The 24,447-nt window shown below is 38.4% G+C and overlaps 1 protein-coding gene across 22 annotated transcripts in view; it reads right to left on the bottom strand.

Annotated features, from left to right (window-relative positions):
- LOC137137533 (butyrophilin subfamily 3 member A2-like) overlaps positions 1-23,553 on the bottom strand; it is a 38,445-nt gene extending 14,892 nt beyond the window's left edge. For 2 of the 22 annotated variants that reach the window (XM_067523931.1, XM_067523932.1), the window contains exons 1-9: positions 22,689-23,550; positions 22,026-22,125; positions 21,308-21,649; positions 19,883-20,176; positions 19,669-19,785; positions 19,371-19,429; positions 18,603-18,647; positions 18,243-18,348; positions 15,264-15,358 (exon numbers count right to left, since the gene is read on the bottom strand). In XM_067523931.1, the coding sequence (XP_067380032.1) occupies positions 15,264-15,358; positions 18,243-18,348; positions 18,603-18,647; positions 19,371-19,429; positions 19,669-19,785; positions 19,883-20,176; positions 21,308-21,649; positions 22,026-22,104 (1,137 nt within the window). In that variant the 5' untranslated portion in view covers positions 22,105-22,125; positions 22,689-23,550. Of the gene's footprint in view, positions 1-289; positions 550-638; positions 677-768; positions 809-913; positions 1,001-2,379; positions 2,443-2,812; positions 2,911-7,963; positions 8,095-8,257; positions 8,358-8,784; positions 11,055-11,591; positions 11,667-12,280; positions 12,354-12,876; positions 13,122-13,776; positions 13,882-15,263; positions 15,359-18,242; positions 18,349-18,602; positions 18,648-19,370; positions 19,430-19,668; positions 19,786-19,882; positions 20,177-21,307; positions 21,650-22,025; positions 22,126-22,688 lie in introns of those variants that run through there. The other 20 variants (XM_067523937.1, XM_067523935.1, XM_067523939.1 and 17 more) reach the window with 20 other exon arrangements.
- Between the last annotated feature and the right edge of the window lie 894 nt (positions 23,554-24,447).

Here is a 24,447-nt window from a genome sequence, read left to right as displayed (position 1 = left end):
TGGCATCATACTCATCAGAGAGGAGTACGTGAAGCCCTTTACTCAACAGAGGAGAAGGTCATCTAATGACCCTCATCCTGGGGTTTAGGGAGTTTGGGTCGTAATTGTTACACGTTGATCACTCCACCCTGTTCCCACCTCCTACCTTAACGAGCTTATTCAGGCCAGGGTGGAGCAAAGGCTACTCTGGAGGATATAACTGGGTTCCCCAGCCACTTTATTCAGACTGAAGAAACTGCTTGGATAAATGTTTCTAACCAAGGAAAAGAAGTCCAGTTGATCCTCACAATCATGAATAAGGCCTTTTTTATTGTACAACTGAAAAATGTTTGATTTATTGACAAACCAGCACAGTCTGTAGTTGATCATTTTCTCTCTTTAACCCTCTGGCAGGACAGTACTTGAAGTAACACTTTTTTTCACAGAGCAGTGTTACTTCAGTTTAATAACACAATCAAGATAACATGAAGAAGGAATCTTTGTCCTTTTCTTCTCCAGTATCTTCAATATGTCCTCAAGCTTCCTTTTGTCTTCTGAGAGCTTCTCCAACTGGCAGCAGAGAGATGAAAAGAAAATGATTTGTTGAAATGCAAATACAGAATATAACATATTTTATTAATATCTGAAAAAATTCTCACATGTGATTAACAGGAAGATGTGAGAAACTCTGTAGCCTCTGTAATGGAAATATGTCATGCAACTATGTTACTTTTTTATATCTTAAGCTCTGCTGTTCTAAAGTCTTTAGATAATGAGAAATGGAATTACCAGTAGTATGTCTCAGTAGATTTGTGTTACAACAATGAAACTAAGAAAACACAACATTTTTTCAGTGTCTCCAATTTTCTCTAACAACTGGTTATATGAATAATTTAATACATGGATGAAAAAAGATTTAGGTGCAAATATGAACCTGTTTGTTATTCTCCTTGAGCTGAGTCTTTAGTGTTTGCTCAGTTTCCTTCCTCTTTTGCTTCTCATTCTGGAGCTGCTTCTTCCACTGACCAAAGGGTGGAAATGAAGAGAGACATTGTGTTTTATCAAGAGTATTCATGTCCTGATAATGACCACCCACAATCCACCCAAACCACATCCTAGTGCCTCCAAACCAATGGATGTAGCTTTTTATTGTTCAGAAAGTTATACATTTCTCAAACCAGTGTTACTGTACCCACTATCAACAACACACAGGACTTTTCTATTGGAAACCAGGGTTTCACAGAGTCTAGTGCAAGAAGTTGTGCAGATCATAACACAACATGCATACATGGTTACTATAATAAGGAAGTACTTGTATGTCATTCTCACTGTTTGTAGGGTTTGGTTTTTATATAATTGTGTTGTAACTCAACCCTGAAGTTGTGACCCTAGTCCCTGACCCTAACGCAGTATTTGTGTATACATAAATTTGTTTTTGCAGCATCAAATGGTGACACTTCTGGAGGGTCCAAAAGCAATGCCAAAGGGTACCTTTGTTACCAAGTCCATCTGACAGTCTCTGCTGCAACCTACTATAACTCACCACCAATTGGTAGTTGACAGTTCTGCCCCTCTCTTCACCTGGGTGTCCAAGATGTATGGCCTTAAAACTGATGCTAAGACCACAGAGTCTATCACAGACTTCATGCCTATAGTGTTTTGGAATGAGGTACACTTGTGGACAACTCTATTCTCGGACATGGTGTTTGTCATGGCCAACCCATTATTGCACACGTGGGAGCTGAAGGTGGTACTTTCTCAAGGGCCCCACCCAAAGTTTCCAAGAAGGCTGGATACTCTGAAGTGCTGTTTGGTCCATAAACACAAACACCAGCCAGAGTCTTCCCCTCAGCAACATTCCCGGGGGGGAACAACAGAGCAGCACTCTGCCAGGGACTTTTGAGCAGCCCCACATCCACATAACATCTCTAAATCTGGGCACCTTCAGAAAAGAAGAGTCAGTGCTCTGTGTAGAGGTAAGCCCACCTATATCCCGCTCTACCTCTCGTACTAGCTCTGGTTCTTTCCCCAACAGAGAGGTGATGTTCTAAATTCCTAGAACTAGCTTACAAAGCCTGGGATCAGCCAGCTGAGACTCCCAACCTGCTGCCCAGCTTGAATCACACCTGTTGTTCTCACAATTATTTTGATCATATTAGTCTCAGAAATAGTTCTCCAGCCCAGTGTAAAGCAGCTGGAATGAAAGTCACCACCTTCAAATCTCAAGTTATAGTTGTAGGTGCAGATAGAGTCGCATGTGAACATTGCAAAGTATTAAATATGGCTGTAATTATTTTACCTATAAGTCTGAAACTAAGATAAGACAAAGATAAGACAAATTACATAATTAACAAATGCTTTGACTGGAGCTTATTGATTATTCTCTGTGAGACAGCTTACCTGGATGAAGTACAGGTTTTCCTCGTGGAGCTGGTTGTTGGTGTCTTTTAGGCTTCCCTCCAACTGGGTGAAAAAAAAAAATCAGCAACATTTTTACAGATTAATAAAGGAAGGTTACATGAAACTGTACATGAGATTTACCCTCAGTATTTTCTTCATTACTTCAGAGTTGCAAGAATGTTCTAGCATTTACAGTAGTGCAAAGTTAGAACCCCATATTTTAAAATGGAAATAACTTGTAAAAAAAAAAACACAATATTTAATACACAGCGAGTACAAATGTTTACTGAATCCTAATAATATACTGTTCAGTACAAATGTTCTTTCATCATCAAAATTGAGGTAGATTAAAAAAATGGTAAAATAATGAAAATTGAATTAGTGCAAAAGGTTGCAAAACTTATATATAATACTATGTAATAGACCAAGTTACCTCCACAGAAGGTTATTAGACGAAGATGAACAATCGCTGATGGTTCTGAGGGAGGATCGAATGCACAGTTGATTCATCGGATAAAATACTTTCCTGTTCTGAAAATGACGTGAAACCATAAATAAATAAAAGCAGAAATTAAAAAATAAAATGTGGTGTTTAGGCCAAATAAGTTGTGCAGTCATAATAAATTAATTTCTGAGAAGCCTTTAAAACACAATACAGAATATTGTATTTATCTTGCCTGATTCTACCAGGCAACACCCCATTAAAATCAATAATACACTTATATATGTGGATTTGTTTAGAATTTTACCTAATGTTACGACAACCACATCCCCGTCCTTCACACTGCATGATACACGGGCACTTGGCTGGTGCGAGTCTCACACTTACAAAAATTTCTAAAACATTTCGAGTAATGAAGTCACACTTTCACTTTCACATGTGTGTAGTGTATCGCAGTTTTCACTTTCGACTTGACAAAAACAATTTCTGTAATAATTTACATGAGATGGTTGTTCAAGATGGCGGCGCGGCAGTAGCTCGCAGCGGCCTCTCCGGATCCAACTAAATGGTGTTTTTGCCGTATTTAGCCAGACCCTTTACAGTACATGGACACCACAGTCAGCTGTGTTCATGTTTACGACCGCCAGACATTGCTGCGGCACAGGGTTCATACATACAATAATCTGCACGAGGAAGTAATTGGTAACCTTCGCGACCTCGGCTTGCTACGACCCCAGCGACAAATACCAGGCCCCCAGCCCTCGGTGTCACCTGACGCCGGTGTCCAGGTGAGGGGACGTCGGAAGCGCTGCTCGAGGAAGCGGAAGCGCGGCAAGCGGGCGGGTGTCCGTGCTAGGCTAAATCCTAACCCTAGCCGGCCGGCTCTACCGTCCATTCTCCTCTCCAACGTCTGCTCCCTGGACAATAAACTAGACTACATCCGACTCCAGCGGACCACGCGGCGAGAATTCAAAGACTGCTGCATCTTTGTTTTCACGGAGACGTGGCTCAGTGACAGAGTTCCGGAAGCCGCCATCCAGCTAGACGGGCTAACCGTGTTTCGCGCCGACAGAAACGCTGCTCTGTGCGGTAAGACTCGCGGTGGTGGCGTGTGTGTTTACATCAACACGGAATGGTGCAAGAACTCTGTGCTTGTCTCACGTTTCTGCTCATCGCTAGTGGAGTTTGTGACTGTTAGATGCAGACCGTTCTATTTACCACGGGAATTCACCACTGTTTTCATTGTCGGAGTGTACATTCCCCCCAGCGCTAATGCTAAGGAGGCACTGTGTGAACTCTACGGTGCTATTAGCGACCTGCAGAACGCTCACCCCGACGGACTGTTTATTATTGCCGGAGATTTCAACCATGCGAATCTCAGGACTGTGCTCCCTAAACTCCATCAGCATGTGGACTTTGCAACGAGAGGAGGGAACACGCTGGATCTTGTTTACACAAACATCCCCAGCGCGTATCGTGCGGAGCCCCGCCCCCATCTCGGCTACTCAGACCACATCTCCGTTATGCTAATTCCAGCATACAGACCGCTCGTCAGACGCTCTAAACCGGTTCTGAAACAGGTGAAAACCTGGCCAGCAGGAGCTACTTCTGCTCTTCAGGACTGTTTTGAGTGCACTGACTGGGACATGTTTAGGGAGGCCGCAACCAACGGCGATTCCATCAACTTGGAGGAATACACGTCAACAGTAACCAGCTACATCAGCAAGTGCGTTGACGATGTGACCATCTCCAAGACCATCACTACACGCTCCAACAGGAAGCCGTGGATAAATGCCAATGTGTGTGCGCTGCTGAAACAAAGAGACGCTGCCTTCAGAACAGGGGACAAGACGGCCTTGAGAACAGCAAGAGCCAAACTGTCCCGTGCCATTAGAGAGGCAAAGCGCGCACACTCAAAGAAAATCCACGACCACTTCGAGGACAGCGGAGACACCCGGCGCATGTGGCAGGGCATCCAGGCGATCACGAACTACAAGACAACTTCACCTGATTGTGACCGCGACGCCTCCCTCCCAGATGCGCTGAACCACTTCTACGCCCGGTTTGAGGCACAGAACAACGTGAAGGCGAGGAAGTCCACTCCACCTCCCAGTGACCAGGTGCTCTGTCTAACCACAGCTGAAGTGAGGAAAACTCTATGCAGAGTTAACCCACGGAAGTCTGCTGGACCAGACAACATTCCTGGCAGAGTGCTCAGGGAGTGCGCAGAACAGCTAGCGGATGTCTTCACAGACATCTTCAACATCTCCCTGAGCAGCAACGTTGTTCCTACGTGCCTCAAGGCAACGACCATCGTGCCTGTGCCTAAGAAGTCTACTGTCTCCTGCCTCAATGACTACCGTCCCGTCGCGCTCACACCCATCGTGATGAAGTGCTTCGAGAGGCTCGTCATGAGGCACATTAAGACCCAACTCCCAACCTCCCTGGACCCCATGCAGTTTGCGTATCGTCCAAATCGTTCCACGGACGATGCCATCTCCACGACCCTCCATCTGGCCCTCACCCACCTGGACAGTAAGGACTCATACGTACGAATGCTGTTCATTGACTTCAGCTCAGCATTCAACACAATCATCCCTCAGCACCTGACCGAGAAATTGAGCATACTGGGCCTGAACACCTCCCTCTGCAACTGGATTCTGGACTTCCTGACTGGGAGACCCCAGTCAGTCCGGATCGGGAACAACATCTCCAGCACCACCACACTGAGCACTGGAGCCCCTCAGGGCTGTGTGCTCAGCCCTCTGCTGTTCACTCTGCTGACGCACGACTGTGTAGCAATGCACAGCTCAAACCACATAGTCAAGTTTGCTGATGACACGACCGTGGTGGGTCTAATCAGCAAGAACGACGAGTCAGCCTACAGAGAGGAGGTGCAACGATTAACAGCCTGGTGTGGAGCAAACAACCTGTCTCTGAACGTTGACAAAACTAAAGAGATGGTTGTGGACTTCAGGAGAGCACAGGGTGACCATTCTCCATTGATCATCGATGGATCCTCAGTGGAGATAGTCAAGAGCACCAAATTCCTTGGTGTTCATCTGGCGGACAACCTCACCTGGTCAGTCAACACCAGCTCCATCACCAAGAAGGCCCAGCAGCGTCTCTACTTCCTGAGAAGGCTGAGGAAAGCCCATCTCCCTCCCCCCATCCTGACCATGTTCTACAGAGGGACCATTGAGAGCATCCTGAGCAGCTGCATCACTGCCTGGTTTGGGAACTGCACCGTCGCGGATCGCAAGACCCTACAGAGGATAGTGAGGACAGCTGAGAAGATCATCGGAGTCTCTCTGCCCTCTATCATGCACATTTACACCACACGCTGCATCCGCAAAGCCAACAGCATTGTGGACGACCCCACACACCCATCACACACACTCTTCACACTCCTGCCATCAGGAAAGAGGTTCCGAAGCATTCGGGCCACCACATCCAGACTATGCAACAGTTTTTTTCCCACAAGCCATCAGGCTCCTCAACACACAGAACTGAAATAGAACTTAAACACACTGCAAACCGAACTCAGCACATTCTCATCACTCACTACTCATCTCATTCCACCACCACTTATTTATTATTATTTACTTTTATCATTCTACATTTACTGCACTACACTGTTTACCTGCTGTTTTTTGCACATTCCAATGCAATTGCACTTTTTTTACATGCTGGACATTTAAATGCACTATACCGTTTACATGCTGCTCTTTTTTTTTTAACACCCCTAGCACACTTAACTGAACTGTACTGTACTGTAAAATAGTATACAGTAGGTTTACTGGTCGGCACTGTCTTGGGTCTTGTGTCTTGTGTCCTGTCCTGTGTTACTTGTGTTGTCTGTCTACACTGTCCCTCTGTACTGTTTTTTCGTCTGCACTGTTTGCACTTGGTTGCACTCGATGCACTTTATTATAGCTTGTGTTGTTTGTAGCACCTTGGTTCTTGGAGGAACGTTATCTCGTTTCTACTGTGTACTGTGTACCACTGTGTATAGTAGAAATGACAATAAAAGCCACTTGACTTGACTTGACTTGACTTGAGATGACAAAGAATCTTCACTCTTTGCTTTTACCTACTAGTCTGTTATAATGTATATAATATCAAAAAAAATATATAAATCAATTAAGATCTTGTATCTCAAAATAATGACCTACTAAATAATGTAATAATGTAAAGAAAAATAAGTTATTATCTTAATATTTTGAGTTAATAAGTCAAGATAATGAGATACTATCTCAATATTTTTGCCTTGGTACCTTAAAATAATGATATACTTAATCAATATTTTGAGTTACTAAGTAAAAATAATGACAAGGTATCTTTTTATTTAAGTTAGAAAGTCATTATTTTTAGAAACATGAGCTTTTTTCCCCCAGTGGTGGACAAAGGCTTCGCACTGTGTTTGAATGCACATTTATTGGTATTGTATTATTATGAAACAAATTGAAATAAATAAAATTGCATCAACATACAGGACTTTACCCAGATGGTCCATCTGAAAATAGATAAAATAAAAACTTGAGTCCTACATTGCTTTAGTTTTTATTATCTATTCGTGAATTTTAATAACAAGCTGTGCTGGTGTTGGGTGTCTTGTTGGAGAATCTGTACGTTCTGCTCTGAAAAGTGTCATCAATGTGCTGCTGCTTGGACTTGGCTCAATTTCCACTGATTTTATTGACTTAAACAATGTTTTTAGCTCATCAAATCAAAACCCATGGTTACCCATGGTAACCACTGTAGAAGGCTAAGCACACATGTCACAAGGTGGCGCTCCTGTCCCTTAAAACATGACTTTCTTCCACTTTTTTTTATCTCCCGGTAGCCAAACTTTCTTGTTGAAGAAATTTTACTGGCTCTTTTTTTTTCGATGAGTCGAAAGAAGCAAAGGTAAACCAAAGAGTAAAAAAGGCCCAGAAATTACTACAAGCCTTTCTTAGATTTGCATTACTGGCTTCAGCTTCTGCTTCAGTTTGAAAGAGAAACATTACAGGAAGAGGAAGTTCTCACCAAAGAGAAGATGTCCCTGAAAGTAATTTTCTAAATTATATTAACATTATCTCACAATAGATAATGTGTGACCAAGCAGCCCGTTCACATTCCTGAGGCATTAAAAATCACCTCTTTGTTAAGACCTTCTGTGTTACATGCTGATGCTGAAAGTTCCCATTTACGTCAGTGATTGATGCTTTGAGCTTTCAGTGTAGTTCACTGTCTGCTGTTTCCCTAAAGTCTTGGCCCTAAACGTTTCCCTAAGGGGGAAATAAAGTTACATATATTGTATCATATTATATATTATATTATAAATCATCTTTAAACATAAGTGACTTTAATGCATTTTTTTTTCAAAATCAAGATTTTGCACAGAAATATAAAAATGTACTTGTGTCTCTAATATAAAAATACTTAATTTACCTTCACAGACGTGTATGAGAAGATGAACAACCAGAACACTGATGGTTCTGAGGGAGGGTCGAATGCACAGTCGATCCATTGGATAAAGCACTTAGCTGTTCTGAAAATGAAGTGAAAATGTGTAAATATTTGTTAACTCTAATCTAACTGTGACACTATATAGTTTTATTATCTTTATTTCAACGCCCTGCCTTCATGCTGCATGATGGAATCATGTCCTTTCCTCAGGAAGTCCTACTTTCACTTTCGTTAAATTATGCAGAGGGCTGCGTCAGTAAAGGTTAACTGCCGCAGTTTCCACATAGAAACATAATTTTTAGCAGACAGACTAACTGACTTTCTCATCTACTCACACATAGTCTGCTAAAAGTCACGTTTTTACACAACTACAAAGCGATTACGTTTATCAGAGGAAGGTTTTTACAACCACGTTACTTTTTCCACAAACATAATGACAAAACGTTAACGTGCAACGTAAATGACGACTGACATATCTACAAACATTGAACATATTCATAAAATATTACCAGACAGCGAGTTTCTCTCCGACCAAATCTCCGATCTTGCAGCGCAGCATCCACTTGGACTGCGACGGGGATGGGAGACGACGTGACGTCTTGGCGCGATTAAATCATGCGTCTGCTTAAAGGTGTCCCATCGCGTCTGTTATTAAAAACTGTGGTGTAGCAGTCACAACAAAACAAAGTGCTATCTGTGTAAATGCATGTTGGACAAAACTGTGGTTTTTCAAAATAAAGTTTGCAACAACAAGAATAACACTAAACCTTTTCTTATTAGACCTCAACTTTGACAGTCAGCCAGCTTTCTGGGGATTCTCCACCTTTAATCTGTACGAGCTAAACCTGCTATGGATTACTGCCAGAGACAAACACAGCAGTGGTCTGAAATGAGCAATGACACACAATCATTTGTGATGGTGTCACATTGAAAGATCAGTTTTAAAGTCAACTATGACAACAATGAGACAGTCTTCGTGTTTCACTTATTTCTAGTGAGAGTTGTAGTTGAAATAGCAAGTGGCTTTATTTGTGTCAGTTGTAACTACATCTACTGCTAGTGAGTAAATAAAAGCTAAATGACTTCATTAAGTGAAGTCAAAGCAAAGTGTTGTTCTAGTACTTGATGAACTAAAGCACTGATTATGGACAGTGGTCACATACTTTATACATTCATGCAATGACTCATTTTGCTAAATTAGCTGTTGCTTTTAACACTGGTTAGGAAGATGAAGACCAGACAGAATAAGTCTGGGGTCCTACACACCACAGAGACACAACAAGTTGAGTTCAGCTCAGTGAATTAGTGAACTAGAGACTAAGGGCTGTAAACCATCTGTGGAGAGTGAGAGTGGAAATTGTAAACTAATGATGAAACTAAATGATTTTTAAAGAGACACAAATCAAGAACATAAAAACAAACAGTTCAATGTTCCAGTTCTTACAAGCTTCACTTCACATTTGGTTATGTCAACAATGCATTATTATAGTTACCACAGCATAGAAATGACTATTGTTTGATATACAGCACATTATCATCAAAACTCTGGGAAACAGTTACAATACTTTACAGAGCATCATGGGACTTAATAACTTTCTTCAAGTTTCTCCTGATGAGCTGACATGCAGTTGCTCCTCAGTTAGTTTAACCCACAGAGATTCCTGTGTCTCATCTTCCATTTCTACATCACTGACTGATTAAGAAGCTGTGGGAAAAAGTATGTTATTAGTATTATTGTCTTACATAGGAAACAAACATGAGTCACACAAACATTTTATTTTAATTAATATTTCAGATTCAAAAAAATCCTAGATAAGGCCACAGAGTTTATCTTTCTCTTCACCAGACAAAGATGTGATCAAATATTCTCTAGAAAATCCAACTGCTAGAAGATTTTTGAGTTGGTTGTTCATTTATGTCCCAACAAGTGATGAACTGTCTATTTTAATATGCTGACTAATGTCTGTATGAAAAGTCTGTGATCAACACGACTCTTTTTCTACAGCTAATGAAATCTTGTGTGACAGCAACAGTTCTGTGATCAACTCTTTTATGAGACTGTTTTACAATGTTCTTTGTTTTATGGTATAAAATGTTTTGTGTTTTCTTTGGATGGAAAATGTGTGTGTGTGTAAAACTCTTAGCAAAACAACAGTATATATGTGTAACAGAAAAAGTATCTGATCTTTCTTTCTGCTTGTCAGACTAGCTGAATGCTGACTTCAGACACCATTTATTAACTGTTTCAGAGAAAGAATCTATGGTGTGAAGTCCTGAGCTCTGCTTATTTGTCACGCTACCAAATCACCTCCTTTCCATTCCACTAAGTGTAGAGCTTCAATTTAAAAAAACAATAATGTGAATAAATATGCTGAGCTGTGAAGTTGATGGCTCACAGCTCAGCATTTACATTTGCACCGTTTTAAAATGCATTTTGAATATAAATATTAGTAAGTACTCAGCCCAAATGTTATGGGAAGTATCACACCTGGACTGTACATCATGTCTTAATATGATCAGTAATGTTTCCACATGCGAACGAATGCGAATAGTAGGTTTAATGGTTCCCCTCCCCAGCTGTGCAGTGCCGGTTCAAGATAGGTAGAAATTGAGGAAGGTTGCGTCAGGAAGGGCATCCGACTGAAAAACTGTGCCAAATCAACATGCGGACAATGATCCGTTGTGGCGACTCTGAACTCATGAGATAAGTAGAAAGGACAAAACAAAAGTAGGTTTAACTGTGGTTCTGTAAATTCAAACTTAAAGTTGAAGTTGGCTTCTTTCCATTTGAAAGGGAAACACACACACATGAACTTATATTAAGTTAATTAACGTATAGCATTATCATTATCTCATAGCATGAACATTATACAAACAGCTTCCACACAAGAGACACATTTTATGTTTGTACTAGTTGTAACTTCCTTCCAGGCTTCTCTAGCTAACAGATTGCTGTTAATCTTTTCACAATAATTTGAAATGCTGCAAAGTTCTGAACAATTTTCTGTTCACAACTGATCGGTTTTAAAATTTTCAATAACAACTGCCTTTTGTTTTTTTATTACAAAAGTGGAAATTATTTATTATCTTCTAAGTGTGAATATAAGACATTTAAAAACAATGTTTAGTGATACAAACTCAATTACCAGTTATGTGACATATGACATAGTTAAAAAGTCAATGGCAGTGGCTCTTAAATTATTAAAACATTTATTCAGGGTCTTATATTCACTCTCAACTAGTTATAAGAATTATTTTATGGACAGGTAAAAAAGAAAGATGCCAGCAACAAACTCATTTAGACACAAATATTAACCTCCTTCTTCTTTTCCTCGAGCTCCTTCTTTAGTTTGTCCTCTCTCTCCTTCCCACTCTGTTTTTCATCCTGGAGCTGTGAGAGACATGAGAGAGACACTGTCTTTTAACAAAAACGTTCATGTCTGAATACATTTCTATTTCTGACTGACTTGATCACAGAATTAAATAAAAACAGTACATAATAGTTTAGTTCAGGTTTAATTAGTATTTTAGTACATTTATACAATAAAGAACAGCAAAGGTTTTTGAGATAGTTGGTGGCTGTTGTTTTTATTACTTTAGCAGTAAATATATTAGAGATAAAGTTAAAATTCTGATTTTAAATTAACAATAAAACTTGGCTGGACAGTGTTGGAACACAGTGTTTCCAAACACTGTTTAATTTGGTGCCCCCACCACCACCCCACACACACACACACACAGACACACACACACACAGACACACACACACACACACAGACACACACACACACACACACACACACACACACACACACACACACACACACACACACACACACACACACAGACACACACAGTTTGTATCAAGGTAATGCAGAGGACCTCCAGCCCACAGATTCAGACTTCCATTACACATGTCCATATACTTACGACCCCAATTCCAAAAAGGTTGGGAGGATGTGTTAAATGTAAATATGCAAAATCAAGAAAACATAAAGATCACACCTCTTTATTTTTTTTTCTCCAAGTCCTTCTCTTTTCTCTCAAGCTTTGTTTTCTCATCCCAAAGCTGATCCAACTGGCAGTAGAGATGAAAAAAAATTGTTATTACAGTTTACAGTATATGACATTAACTGTATAGTTCATTAAATGATGAACACTCATGGAATTATTTATTTTTCATGGAATTAATGTGAATTGACTACAGCTGAATAAATACAGTAAGCTGATCTGTGAAGTTTATGGCTGCTACATGTTTTCTTGTATTTGCAGTAAGTCTCTAAAATGACACATTTGATGTTATACTCCCTAATTTATTCTCCCTAATGAAGTTGCTTCATGTGACTGTGACCTTCAGCACTTAAAGTTTTTTGAACTGGTTGGTGGCTGTTGTTTTTATTACTTTAGCAGTGAATATGTTAGGATGAAGTTAAAAGTCTGATTTTAAAATAACATCAAAACTTGGTTGGAGAGTGTTGGAATTTCCTTTGGTGCCCCCCCACCCCCACTTTGTATCAAGAAAATACAGAGGACCCCAAGCTAAAGGATTCAAATTTACGACCCCAATTCCAAAAAGGTTGGGAGGATGTGTAAAATATAAATAAAAACAGAATGCAATGATTTGCAAATCTCATCAACCCATATTTTCTTATATATGAAAATACCCATATTTCATATATTTCTTATATATATTTTCTTGGATATGAAAACAGATTTGAGTCATTCTGTTGTGACTTTTGCTCAATTAAGTTTATTTCTGCAAAACCAACATAAAAATCAAATCTCTTTATTTTTTTTCTCCAGGTCTTTTCTCTTTTCTCTCAAGCTTTGTTTTCTCATCCGAAAGCTGATCCAACCGGCAGCAAAGAGATGAAAATAAATTTATTTGTTCAAGTGAAAATATAGTTTTTTGTATATTTTATGAATGAATGCCTAAATGAAATGTCATGTAATCAACTCTATTAGTTTTGTGATCAACCTGAAAAATGTCCTTTTCTATCTATTTATGAAATAAAAGAAGTTAGAGTAGTGATTTACAGTAGATTTGAGAGAACAATAAAAGGAAAATTAATAATATTTTATGTGATGTCTCACATTTACTCTCAATTGTTTTGATTAACTTGGTCTGAGAAACAAAAAAATATTAAATTCTAACATTTAAGAAAGTTTCTACTAGAAAGTAAAGTGATGAAAACATCGACCTCATGTTCAGAACTCATTTAGATTATTTTGCAAACATAGTTTAAATTTTGACATGAAAACTGTTTGTTACTTTAATTTTGGCAAAAAAAAAAACAAGTTAAATTGATCATAAGTGTTTTTACAGGTCAAGTGGTGAATACTTACAGACACTGTATATGGTCTTATAAAGTAAAGTAAAGGTGGGTTAAAAACATATGAGACATTTAAAGGTGAACTGAGGATGAAAAAGTCTGAACATCATGTGGAGAATAAGTTGAGTAAACATGTTATTAGAATTTAGAAATGATGATCAAATGAACCTCCTTCACCTGTTTCTTCAATCTCTCCACTTCTCCCACAGTTTTCCCTCTTTCCTGCTTTTCCTCTTGGAGCTGCTTGTTTTTCTGTTTTAGGTTTTCTTCTGACTGAGAGAAAAAAACAGATGAGGAGCAAAAGTTTTACAGATTTTATAAGGAAGGTTACATGATACTGGACATGATGGACATAAGATTTGCATCAGTATTTTCTTAATCATGATCTGTTGATCTTGATGTGAAAACAGATTTGAGTCATTCTGTTGGGATTTCTGCTACCAAGTAAAATCTTTACTATACTATGGAAGAAACTGCACTTCAATCTTTAAAGTATTATTTTAAATGACCATTAAAACTTGGCTGGAAACTGTTGGATCACAGTGTTTCCCAGCACTTTTTCCTTTCCTCCCTAACAAAGTTGCTTTATCAGGCTGTGACCTTCATCATGAACTGGGGCTGTTTGCAGCCCAGTGTGATCCAGCTCCAAGTCTGAGGTTATAGTTATCTGCTGGAAAATGGTGGATTGGACTTGAAGTGTGTGAGGATCTTGGACAGGAATGAGGATTGGTGCAGGATCAGCAGTGATACAAGTACCCAATGCGTCGATCGCGATCTACCGGTCGATCTCAAAGGTCGTGTGGGTAGATCGCATGGAATTAACAAAGTAGACGTCATCCGTCCTCACTATGTAATTTGTCACTGATTGACGTAGGGCAGCCAGTCTGACATCTGACTTTTTCTGACACATGGGTCACTGCACATGCATACAACTGCACCAAGTGCTGCTAAACTCTAGCAAGCTAGCGAGATAAACTCTGGACTATGTTTCCTGTGCAAGTCATCAGAGTAAGGAGATGAACAAAAAAAATTGTAGTTGTATTTGCAATATGGGTTCATGCAGTTATGCAAACTAAACCAACATGTATTGTTCATATAAATAATTCTCAATATATTCCTAAATACATGTTTTGTATTTTTATAATAGGTAGTCAATTTTGACTTTGTCATTTTATAAGTAGCTCACAAGCCAAAAAAGTGTGGACACCCCTGGGCAAGAGTTAGTATGACACTATGATACTTGTACTTTGTTACTCTAAATTAACACAAATAAATACTTCACTTATGACTTTTTCATTTGGATATTAAAAGTATTCATCTCTCTCAGTTTTAGATATTATACATGAAGCATTGTCTTTATTTACACTCAATCTTCCTTTACTCACTTTAAAGTTTCTATTATCAGTAGAAAACCATGAAAGACACAAACTGTTTCTCAGGAGTCACATTATCTAAAGTAGAGATACACAGTGAATTAAACCAACTAAATGCCACGTTAAGTTAAATATTAAATAAAGCAAAAAATCTGGGCTAAAAACATGCAGCTGAGAGACATTTAAAGATGAACTGAGGACAAGAATACGAATCAGTGTCATGTGGAGAATAAGTTGAGTAAACATATTATTTGAATTCAGAAAGTTAATGATCAAATGAACCTTTATGAGCTGATTCTTCAATGTCGTCAATTCCTCCTGTCTTTTCTTTTGTTCTTCCTGGAGCTCGTTGGTGGTAGTTTGGTTTCCCTCCAACTGGGAGAGAAAAAAGATGAGGAGAAAAAGTTTTACAGATGAATTAAAGAAGGTTACATGAGACTGAACATGATGGACATGAGATTTGCAGTCAGTATTTTCTTAATTAAGAACTTTTGATCTTGGTATGAAAACAAATTTGAGTCATTCTGCTGTAACTTCTGCTCAATTAAATATAATTTTGAAAATCAAGAAAACACAAAGCTCAAACTTCTGTATTTTTGTTCTCCAGGTTCTTCACTTTTCCCTCAAGCTCTGTTTTTTCATGCAAAAACTGATCCAACCAGCAGCAGAGATGAAAAGAAATGTATTTGTTTAAATGCAAATACAGTTTATTCTATATTTCATGAATGTCTGAATGAATTCTTATGTAATTAACTCTTAGTTTTGTGATTAAATTGAGCTGAAAAATGTCCTGTTCTATCTATTCATGAAATTAAAAAAGTTCTTTTAGCATTTTATAATAGATTTGAAAGAAAACAATGAAACTTTATTCAAAGTCCAAGATTTACATACTTTTCATAGTTGTTTTGATCAAGTTAGTCTCAAAAACAAAAAATGTGAAATAAACAGAGTGAATATTTGTTACAATCACAGTATATGACTAGACTTAGTATGATACTATAATACTACTAAATTAACACAAATAAATACTTCACTTTTGACTTTTTCATTTGGATATTAAAAGTATTCATCTCTCTCAGTTTTAGATATTATACATGAAGCATTGTCTTTATTTACACTCAATCTTCCTTTACTCCCTTTAAAGTTTCTATTATCAGTAGAAAACCATGGAAGACACAAACTTTTTCTTATGAGTCATATTATGCAAAGTAGAGAAACAGTGAATTAAATGAACTAAATGCCACGTTAAGTTAAATATTCAATAAAGCAAAAAATCTGGGTTAAAAACGTGCAGCTGAGAGACATTTAAAGATGAACTGATAATAGAGGTGACCAGACACATAATTTGATATTAACCTCCTTCTTCTTGTCCTCAAGCTCCTGCTTTAGTTTTGAGCTGTTTTTTTTTTTAAAGGACAAGGTGTCACAGTCCTGTCCCCGTGTTTCAGTTCTCTAACTTTATTTCCGGTTTTGGCTTTTATTTAATTGATCCTCCTGTGTCTCTTCCCGTGAGTCTGTTTGCTGTCTTTACCTTCCTCGTTTTGTCCTGATTTGTTTCACCTGTTCCCCGTCCTTTTATACCCTGCTCTCCCCAGTGTTCTCTGCTGGTTTGTCCTGTGTCTTTATTTGTCACAAGTTTGTATCCTGCCTGATCCCTGTCTGGACTGTCAAGGTTATTGGTCTATGGTTTGGTCTCTCCTGCGTTTTGTTATTCCTTGTTATGTGGTTTGGTCTCTGCCTCTAGTTTAGTTTGTTTTATTCCCGTCTGTGTATTTCTGTTTAGTTCATTAGTCCGTGTTAAGTTACCTTCTACCTGTGTATTAGAATTAGTTAAGGTCTAGTCTGGTCCCTGGCTGCACCCTAACTTGTGTCAGTCTTGTATGTGTGCACCCCATTGTTTGAATAGCTGTAATAGTCTGTCGTTTACCCTGTATGTGTTGAGTTAGTTGCTTTGTTACCTTTAGTTCTGTAAGTTCTTTACCCTCCTCCTGTGGAGTGATTTTTAGTTTTGTTAAACCCTCCTGTTTCTTTATAAATAAGTACCCTTTTCTTTATATGTCCTCCTTACTTGGGTCCTTGCTAAAATACTAATCATAACACAAGGTGATTGATTATTTTTGTAACTTTAGCAGTAAATATTTGAGAGATAAGCTTAGCTAGACAGTGTTGGAACACAGTGTTTCCAAACACAATTTCCTTAATTGTTCCTTTTGTTGTCCTTCAGCTATCAGACAGATGGATTTTAATCAGTAAGTATAGAACTTGTATTCTTGTATTTGCAATCGGAGGAAAAATAATCTTTCAAGTTTGTTGTTACCGTTTACAAAATAAAATCTAATTGTAAACTGCTGTGACACCACACTGGTTAAATCAGACACTTAATAAATTACACAAAAAAACAAATGATTTGACTGCAGCTTATTAATTGTTCTCTGGGAGACAGCTTACCTGCCTGAAGTACAGAAAAATAAAATGTTACATTCCATCTCCTTATCAGGGAAAAGTTCAAAAGTATAAATGGTAATTTGTGCCCTGAACATTACACAGCAACACTCTGCTGCAAGTTGTCCATAAACTAATATAAAATATTCCAACACTTCAGTCCAATGATATTTGTCATTTTACTTTTAGTTAAACTAAACATTCAGTAATGTTTTCAAGGTGGCTTCAGAAAAAGTGCAGCTCTGAGACATTTAAAGATGGACTGAGGACAAAAGAGGCTTTTATTTTAGTATTTTGTCCAGTGTGTAACTATGGTTTCTGTATTTGCCCCTGCACTACTCCCCCTCATCAGCTGAGGCTTCCTGGTTTTCCAGCTGTTCCACATCACCCATCATCACCCATCATCACCCATTCATTGTCTGTGTATTTAAGGACTTGTTTTTGATAGTTTATAACGTGTCATCGGTTGTTGTACTTCTGCCTTGTTCTCTTCCCTTCTCTGACCACCAGACTTGACATCTTTATGAGTTTGTGCATTTACATCGTAGAGAAGTAAATTTCTATTAGTTGCCTACACAAATTTTTTACATTTTAAATGAGTAGCAGTTTAATAATACACAATAAAATGCTCTGAGTAAAGATAAATAGAACAAATACACAGTTTTAAAAAGTAATATGTAGTAATTTGGACATCATAGTGTATTTTTATAATGTCTTAGAACATAATTACAGATATAAACATACAGATGAACCAAATATTAAATGAACACAGATTTAAAGGGAAACTGGTGTCTACAGAGAAATTATTTTGTATAAAAACCTGTTTCGTAGCTTCCAGGTCTTCTTTCAGACTCCGAACTTGGCTTTGAGCTTCCACCCTACTCAGTTTCTCCTTACGGAATCTTCGTTTGGAAACGAACGGCAACTTAAACAGAGACAAATCAGATTTTTTGTTTATATTTTAATGATTGATAACACTGATCTAGTGTTAAAATTGTGCAGTTCCATCAATTCATCTTTAACCATATTAGTATCAGACTTCACTCTCACTATCAGTGTATTTCAGTGCTGCACATTTCTATGTGTTGAACTTTATCTTGTTGTGTTACTTTGCTGAACATCTATTTTTTTATATCACTAAACTGTTGAGTTAATACCATGTGGTTTTCTATCACTTACCAAAGAACAACAGCAGCGGGATGCAGCACCTCGGATTCTTCCCGTCTGGGAAGACAGAGACAAATGAAGAGAGACATATCTGAACTATTCCATCGTTTGACTAAAGTTCCCTGAAGAATTTTACCCTCCAGCACCATTTTCTTTGAGTGGGTCCCTAATTTGACCCCCATGCAAACTACAATGAGTTTCCTGTCTCTTCTGTTGCACCTGAAGCTCCACAGACCTTTGATTCTTTAACTGAGACATGCAGCAGAAAGATGGAGGTAAAAGTGACAAATTAAATAAGAACCTAACTGGCTCCATGGTTCCATGTCTACTGATCTGGTCACCATCTCTCTCTCCCAGTTGACCTCTGGACTGATTTCAGTGTTTACTTTGTTTCCTTGTTATTGTTCTCAGTTCAGGACTTGTTCTCTTGTAGTTTCTTTGCCTCATTCATGTTTTCTCTCACTCATGTTTCCTTAGTTTTCCAAAGCCAATTTTTGACCCTATTGTATCTCTTAGATGCTCATGTAGTGTATTTGATTTTCCTCTGTTCTTTGTTCTTTGCTCCACTCTTCAATCATTAGCTGTTAGTTCTTCTGGAAACACAGATCTTCTTTCTAACTGTGAACGTTTTGTACCTTTCTTGCTCAGCTGAGACTTTTTGGTTGATATTTTTAGTCCCCTTCTATACACATGTCCCGTTTCTGTACTGACAAGTTTGCTGTTTGTTTCAACATTTCTCTTGTTCAAATGTTTTATTTGTGCTGTTTGTTCAGTCATTACCTGCTTTGTCTCTTTTTGGTCCTCAGACTCAACTTCATCCATCTGGTTTCTCTTAGACACTGTGTAAAAATTAAGGCAGTACAATTATAGTTAAAAAACATCTGATTACTCTTTAGGGAGCTATCACAAAATAAAATATTTAGTCTAAAATATAAAATGGGCTGTAAAAATGAAGCATTTTACATTTTTACTGATTGCATATAAAATATAGCACATTTTTGTTTATGTCATAACTTATAAGATTTAGACTCAATATAAAAACAATTCACTTTTTCTGTGTGATGAGTTTGTGACTTACTGTTTTTCTTACACAGGAGAAGTAAAAGTAAAAGACTCAACATGATGGAAACAGCCAAACTAACAGCCAAACCCACTGTGGTCGCAGAACATCTGGACTGGACCTTAAAGAAATCATCTAAAATATTAAAACATAATATTATTAGCAGTTACTGCAAATACAGACAGAAATATAAAACTATTAACACAACATGAATTTGAAAACTCATATTAACCTGGAACATGTATGTGTGTCTCTCTGGTCTGGTTGATTTTGTTCTGTTGGACTCTACAGGTGAATCTCTTTCCGTGTCTCTTGTCCACAGTGACTCTGCTGCTGACAGTATAAAAGTCATCAGGACCTCTGACTGTCTCTGTAGGTCCAGCAGAGAGGACGTTTCCTTCACCGTCCAACCACAACACCTCAGGATCTGGATACCAGCCTTCAGACTCACACTGTAACAACACCCCACTGATGCATTCATCAAGTCCTGTTAAACTGATTCCAGGGGATGAAAAAGCACCTGAGGCTGAGAACAAAGAACATTTTAAACTGAATCATTAAGAAAGTTTTACAAATATAAATATATTACTGTAAAGTGTTTAGTTAGATATAGTTTAGCACATGCACAGCATAAACACTGCCTTAAAAATCATGTTTGATGACTGATTGCTCTCCTGAATTCTTACATTTTTTAATCCTTCCAAAATCAAGAGAACTATTTTAACATTTTCTCGAGAATTATTTAAAAAAGTTTTAGCAGACACTGATGCATTTGCTATGCTAACAGGGGCACTCTCTAAACCAATAAGTAAAGGGATAAATAATACATTATCTGCTATGATGATAGATGCATAAATTATAATTTATGTCGTTTGTCTACAGTACTAATATTGCAATACATCCTAGGCCAAGATTTAGCATTAGCTAGCTTTGAACATGCTGCAGTCTGCTCGTTTTAAAAGGATTTCATTGAATTTTAAGTTGTTTGCTTGCTGACTAGTTGGCTAAATAATACTTAGTTAATAAAGTTGTCATTTTAGCTGCAAAAACCTCTAAAGAAAACTAAAAACAAAAGTTTGACATAAGTACAGAGCAGTAACAGTTAGAGAGTAAGTGAAAGGTGCATTAGCATCTATTTCAATATCTGTCATCGATAAGCTTTATGAAACTTATAAATTTAAACGTTTATCTGTCACTGCTTCTATTTGGGTCGTGAATGGGCCAGAGCCAATCCCAGCTGTCATATGGGGAGAGGCAGGGTAAAACCTGGACAAGTGGCCAGGTCATCACAGGGCCACAGAGAGACACACAGACAGAAAACCTGTCGCACTCAAGGGCAATTTCAGATTCACCAGTTAACGTAACGTGCATGTTTTTGGACTGTGAGGAAATCGGAGCACCCAGAGAAAACCCATGGAAGCACTGGGATAACATGCAAACTCTACACAGACAGACCACAGCCAGCCAGGGCACGAACCCACAACCTTCTAGCTGGCCTTTTAGAGGCAGCTACGGTAACCAGTCCACCACCATGCACCAGCTAGCTAAACCACTAAAAACCAAACAGATAAAAAGCTGATCCTGCCAGAAACTTTTTATACACTGCAAAAACTAGGCCAAATGCCAAAACATACTCATCCAGTGTGTGTCCACCTACCAACAACCAGGTCAATAAAAGATTCTTCGTTCCTGTCTGGAATGTAGCATCTGTATTTCCCCTCATCAGCAAGTTTCACGTTGGAGAGCTTCAGTGAAATGTTTCCACGCTTCAGTTCATCAGTGAACAGTGATGTTCTTCCTTTGTAGGACGGATTTTTCCAATCTTCATAATCCTGACTGGATCGCTGCACATAAACATATCTGGGATCCAGGTCAGGCCTCGTCCACTCCAACGTCTTTGTAGCAACGTCCACAGCAGGTTCAAGGTGACATGGTAAAATGACGTCATCACCAACTTTTGCCACCACTGGCTGAGGTGAACTAACTAACCGAGACTGACCTGAAAAGAAAACACGTTTTATTTCAGCTGTAATAATTCATGTATATACACTGTTTACTGTAAGAACTAAAGAGAAGCTGTCCCTGAAAAGTCATGGTGAGAATTATTTTTTTATTTTATTATATTTTCATTATCTCACAATAAATGATGAATCACACTCTGCTGGCTTTTCTAAAGTCTTGGCCATAAAAGTTTCCCTAGGGGACAAATTAAGTAGCTTATAATGTATCATATCATATGTTAGGGCTTATTGATTATCTTCAGACAGAAATGACAATGCATTTTTTTTTTCAAAATAAAAACTGTAGCACAGAAATATAAAAATGTACTTACAAACTTCCATTTGTGTCTTTAATATAGAAAATACTTAATTTACCTCCACAGAAGTGAATGAGAAGATGAACAACCAGAACACTGATGGTTCTGAGGGAGGATCGAATGCACAGTCGATCCATTGGATAAAGCACTTTGCTGTTCTGAAAATGAAGTGAAAACATAAATATGTGTAAATATTTGTTAATTATAAACTAACTGTGAAAGTATATATGTTTATTATCTTGATTTCACCAGAAAATGCCTCATAAAAGTTAACAATTAACTCATATGTGCAGCTCTTCTCTTTATACTGCATGATGAAATAAAATTCTTTCCTCAGGCAGAATTTAAGTGTAAAAGCTGTGGCAACTTCTGCTGAGACCAGTCTCACTTTTACACAAACAGTAAAACATTTAGTGAAATGAACTATGAACTAAAATGCGTATAGGGTTTAGGTCATTAAAGGTGGGCTTTGCCTTATGTTTTCATTTACATAGAAACATCATTTTTAGCAGACAGACTAACTGACTTTCTCATCTACTCACACATCGTCTCCTAAAAGTCACGTTTTTACACAACTACACTGCAAAGCGATCACGTTCATCAGAGGAAGGTTTTTACAACCACGTTACTTTTTCCACAAACATAATGACAAAATGTTAACGTGCAACGTAAATGACGACTGACATATGTACAAACATTGAACATATTCATAATATATTACCAGACAGCGAGTTTCTCTTCGACCAAATCTCCGATCATGCAGCGCATGACGTCAGCGCGATCCAAACATAGTGCAGCTCTGGTTTCAGGATCTATTTCCGTCCATCTTCCAAATTGTGGTGAGTCACAGCTAAAAAAAGTTCTGTTGCTATCAGCGCACTTCGCTCTGCTTCTCTTCATTTTAAAGACCAGTGACTGCAGAGAGGCAAACAGCTAAAGCTCAACGCGCATTTTAAAATGGAGATATTGATATTCAGAATAAATAAAGCAGGAACACACTCCAGAAACACTTTGACTGTGTAATATTTCCTGCAGCAGAGTTGTTTTGCTGTGTCATCATGGCTGATATACAGTGGAGAGAAGCTTGTTGTATCCAACATGATTACAGCATCAGTAATAAGCTTAAAGAGGTGATTTACCTGTCAAAGGTAAAGGACATAAATTATGCTTGTGATTTTTGTAAATTCCATAAAGAATCATTCACTGCATATGACGTTTGTTAGGAGGAAAATAAAAACAACAACCAGATATATTGATCTGGCTACAAATCCTGCTTTTGTCAGTTTATTGAGAAACTCAAGCAGCATATCACCTTAATCAAAGATGGGAAGAACAGAAAAAGCTATGAAGACCTGCAGCTGTCAGGAGCAGCAACTGTAATCTGTAATGTTGGTGAGTCTGTGCTGTGACTTTCTGCCATGATTCTGTAAAATGTGCTGCTGTCGTAAAAGGTCAGTAGATGACTGCTGCCTTGACTTGGCTCTATTTCCATCAAATTTGAATGATTTTAACACATTTATTTTAGCTCAACAAAACAAAAGCCATGCAGAGCCTCTTTTCTCTCTGACCCCTCATTGTGCCTCTAAGACTCTAAACAAAAGTAAACCAACAAGTAAAAACAGGCACAAATTACAACAGGTCTTTATTAGAACTGTATTTAAAAGGGAGTTTTTTAAACTCTGGCTCCAGTATTTGCTTCAATATATGAGAGAAATCTTACAGGAAGAGAAAGTTCTCAACTACATTATACTTCATCTGTATTTCAGTGTGATGCTCAGTCAGCAGCAAGACAACATGGAGGCTACAGCTTTCTGCTTCAGACTGTGTCAGTGTTAAGAAATAGAGGATAAGACAAACAAGTCCACCAGTCCACTTAAAACTGCAACTTCTCTCCTTGTTGCCTTGATCTTCGCCTCCAATCTGCAATTACAATCAGTTATTTAGTAGATGCTTTTATCCAAAGCGACTTCACTAAGCAGCAGACACTAGGGACAACTTCGGGGTTCATTGTCTTACCCAGGGACACTTTGACCTGTAGCAAAAAGGATTGAACCACTGACTCTGTGTTTCATGGATAACTGCTAAAGCCGTCACCAATCTCCTTCTCCATGGAGCTTCTTATGGCTCATGTTTGACCTATATCCAAGCATCTCAAGGAAGACGTTTGCTGTGCTGTATATCAGATTGTTTTCCTCAATGATGGTCATAGTAGGGATTATTCTTAGTGCTGCATATTCATCATCTAGTAGACTTTCACAAGGGAACTTCACTGTGTCCGGGTAAATGGCCACAGAGGTTTCAGTCTTAGTCATGACCTTCAATCTCAGGTCAGCTGCTCTTGCATTAAGCTCATCCAGGCTTGTTACTGGGACTTTGAACCAAATCTCCGATTGTCTGGGTGGTGATGATACTCCCCCCCTGACCTGTCCTCCTGGCTTCCCCTTGACATAGCATTTGCGTTTTACGTCATCAGTCTCTAG

The sequence above is a fragment of the Channa argus genome, chromosome 12 (assembly GCF_033026475.1).
Source record: "Channa argus isolate prfri chromosome 12, Channa argus male v1.0, whole genome shotgun sequence".
Classification (NCBI taxonomy): domain Eukaryota; kingdom Metazoa; phylum Chordata; class Actinopteri; order Anabantiformes; family Channidae; genus Channa; species Channa argus.
Note: the sequence above shows the minus strand (reverse complement) of the source record. Positions and strands in the feature narration are given on the sequence as shown.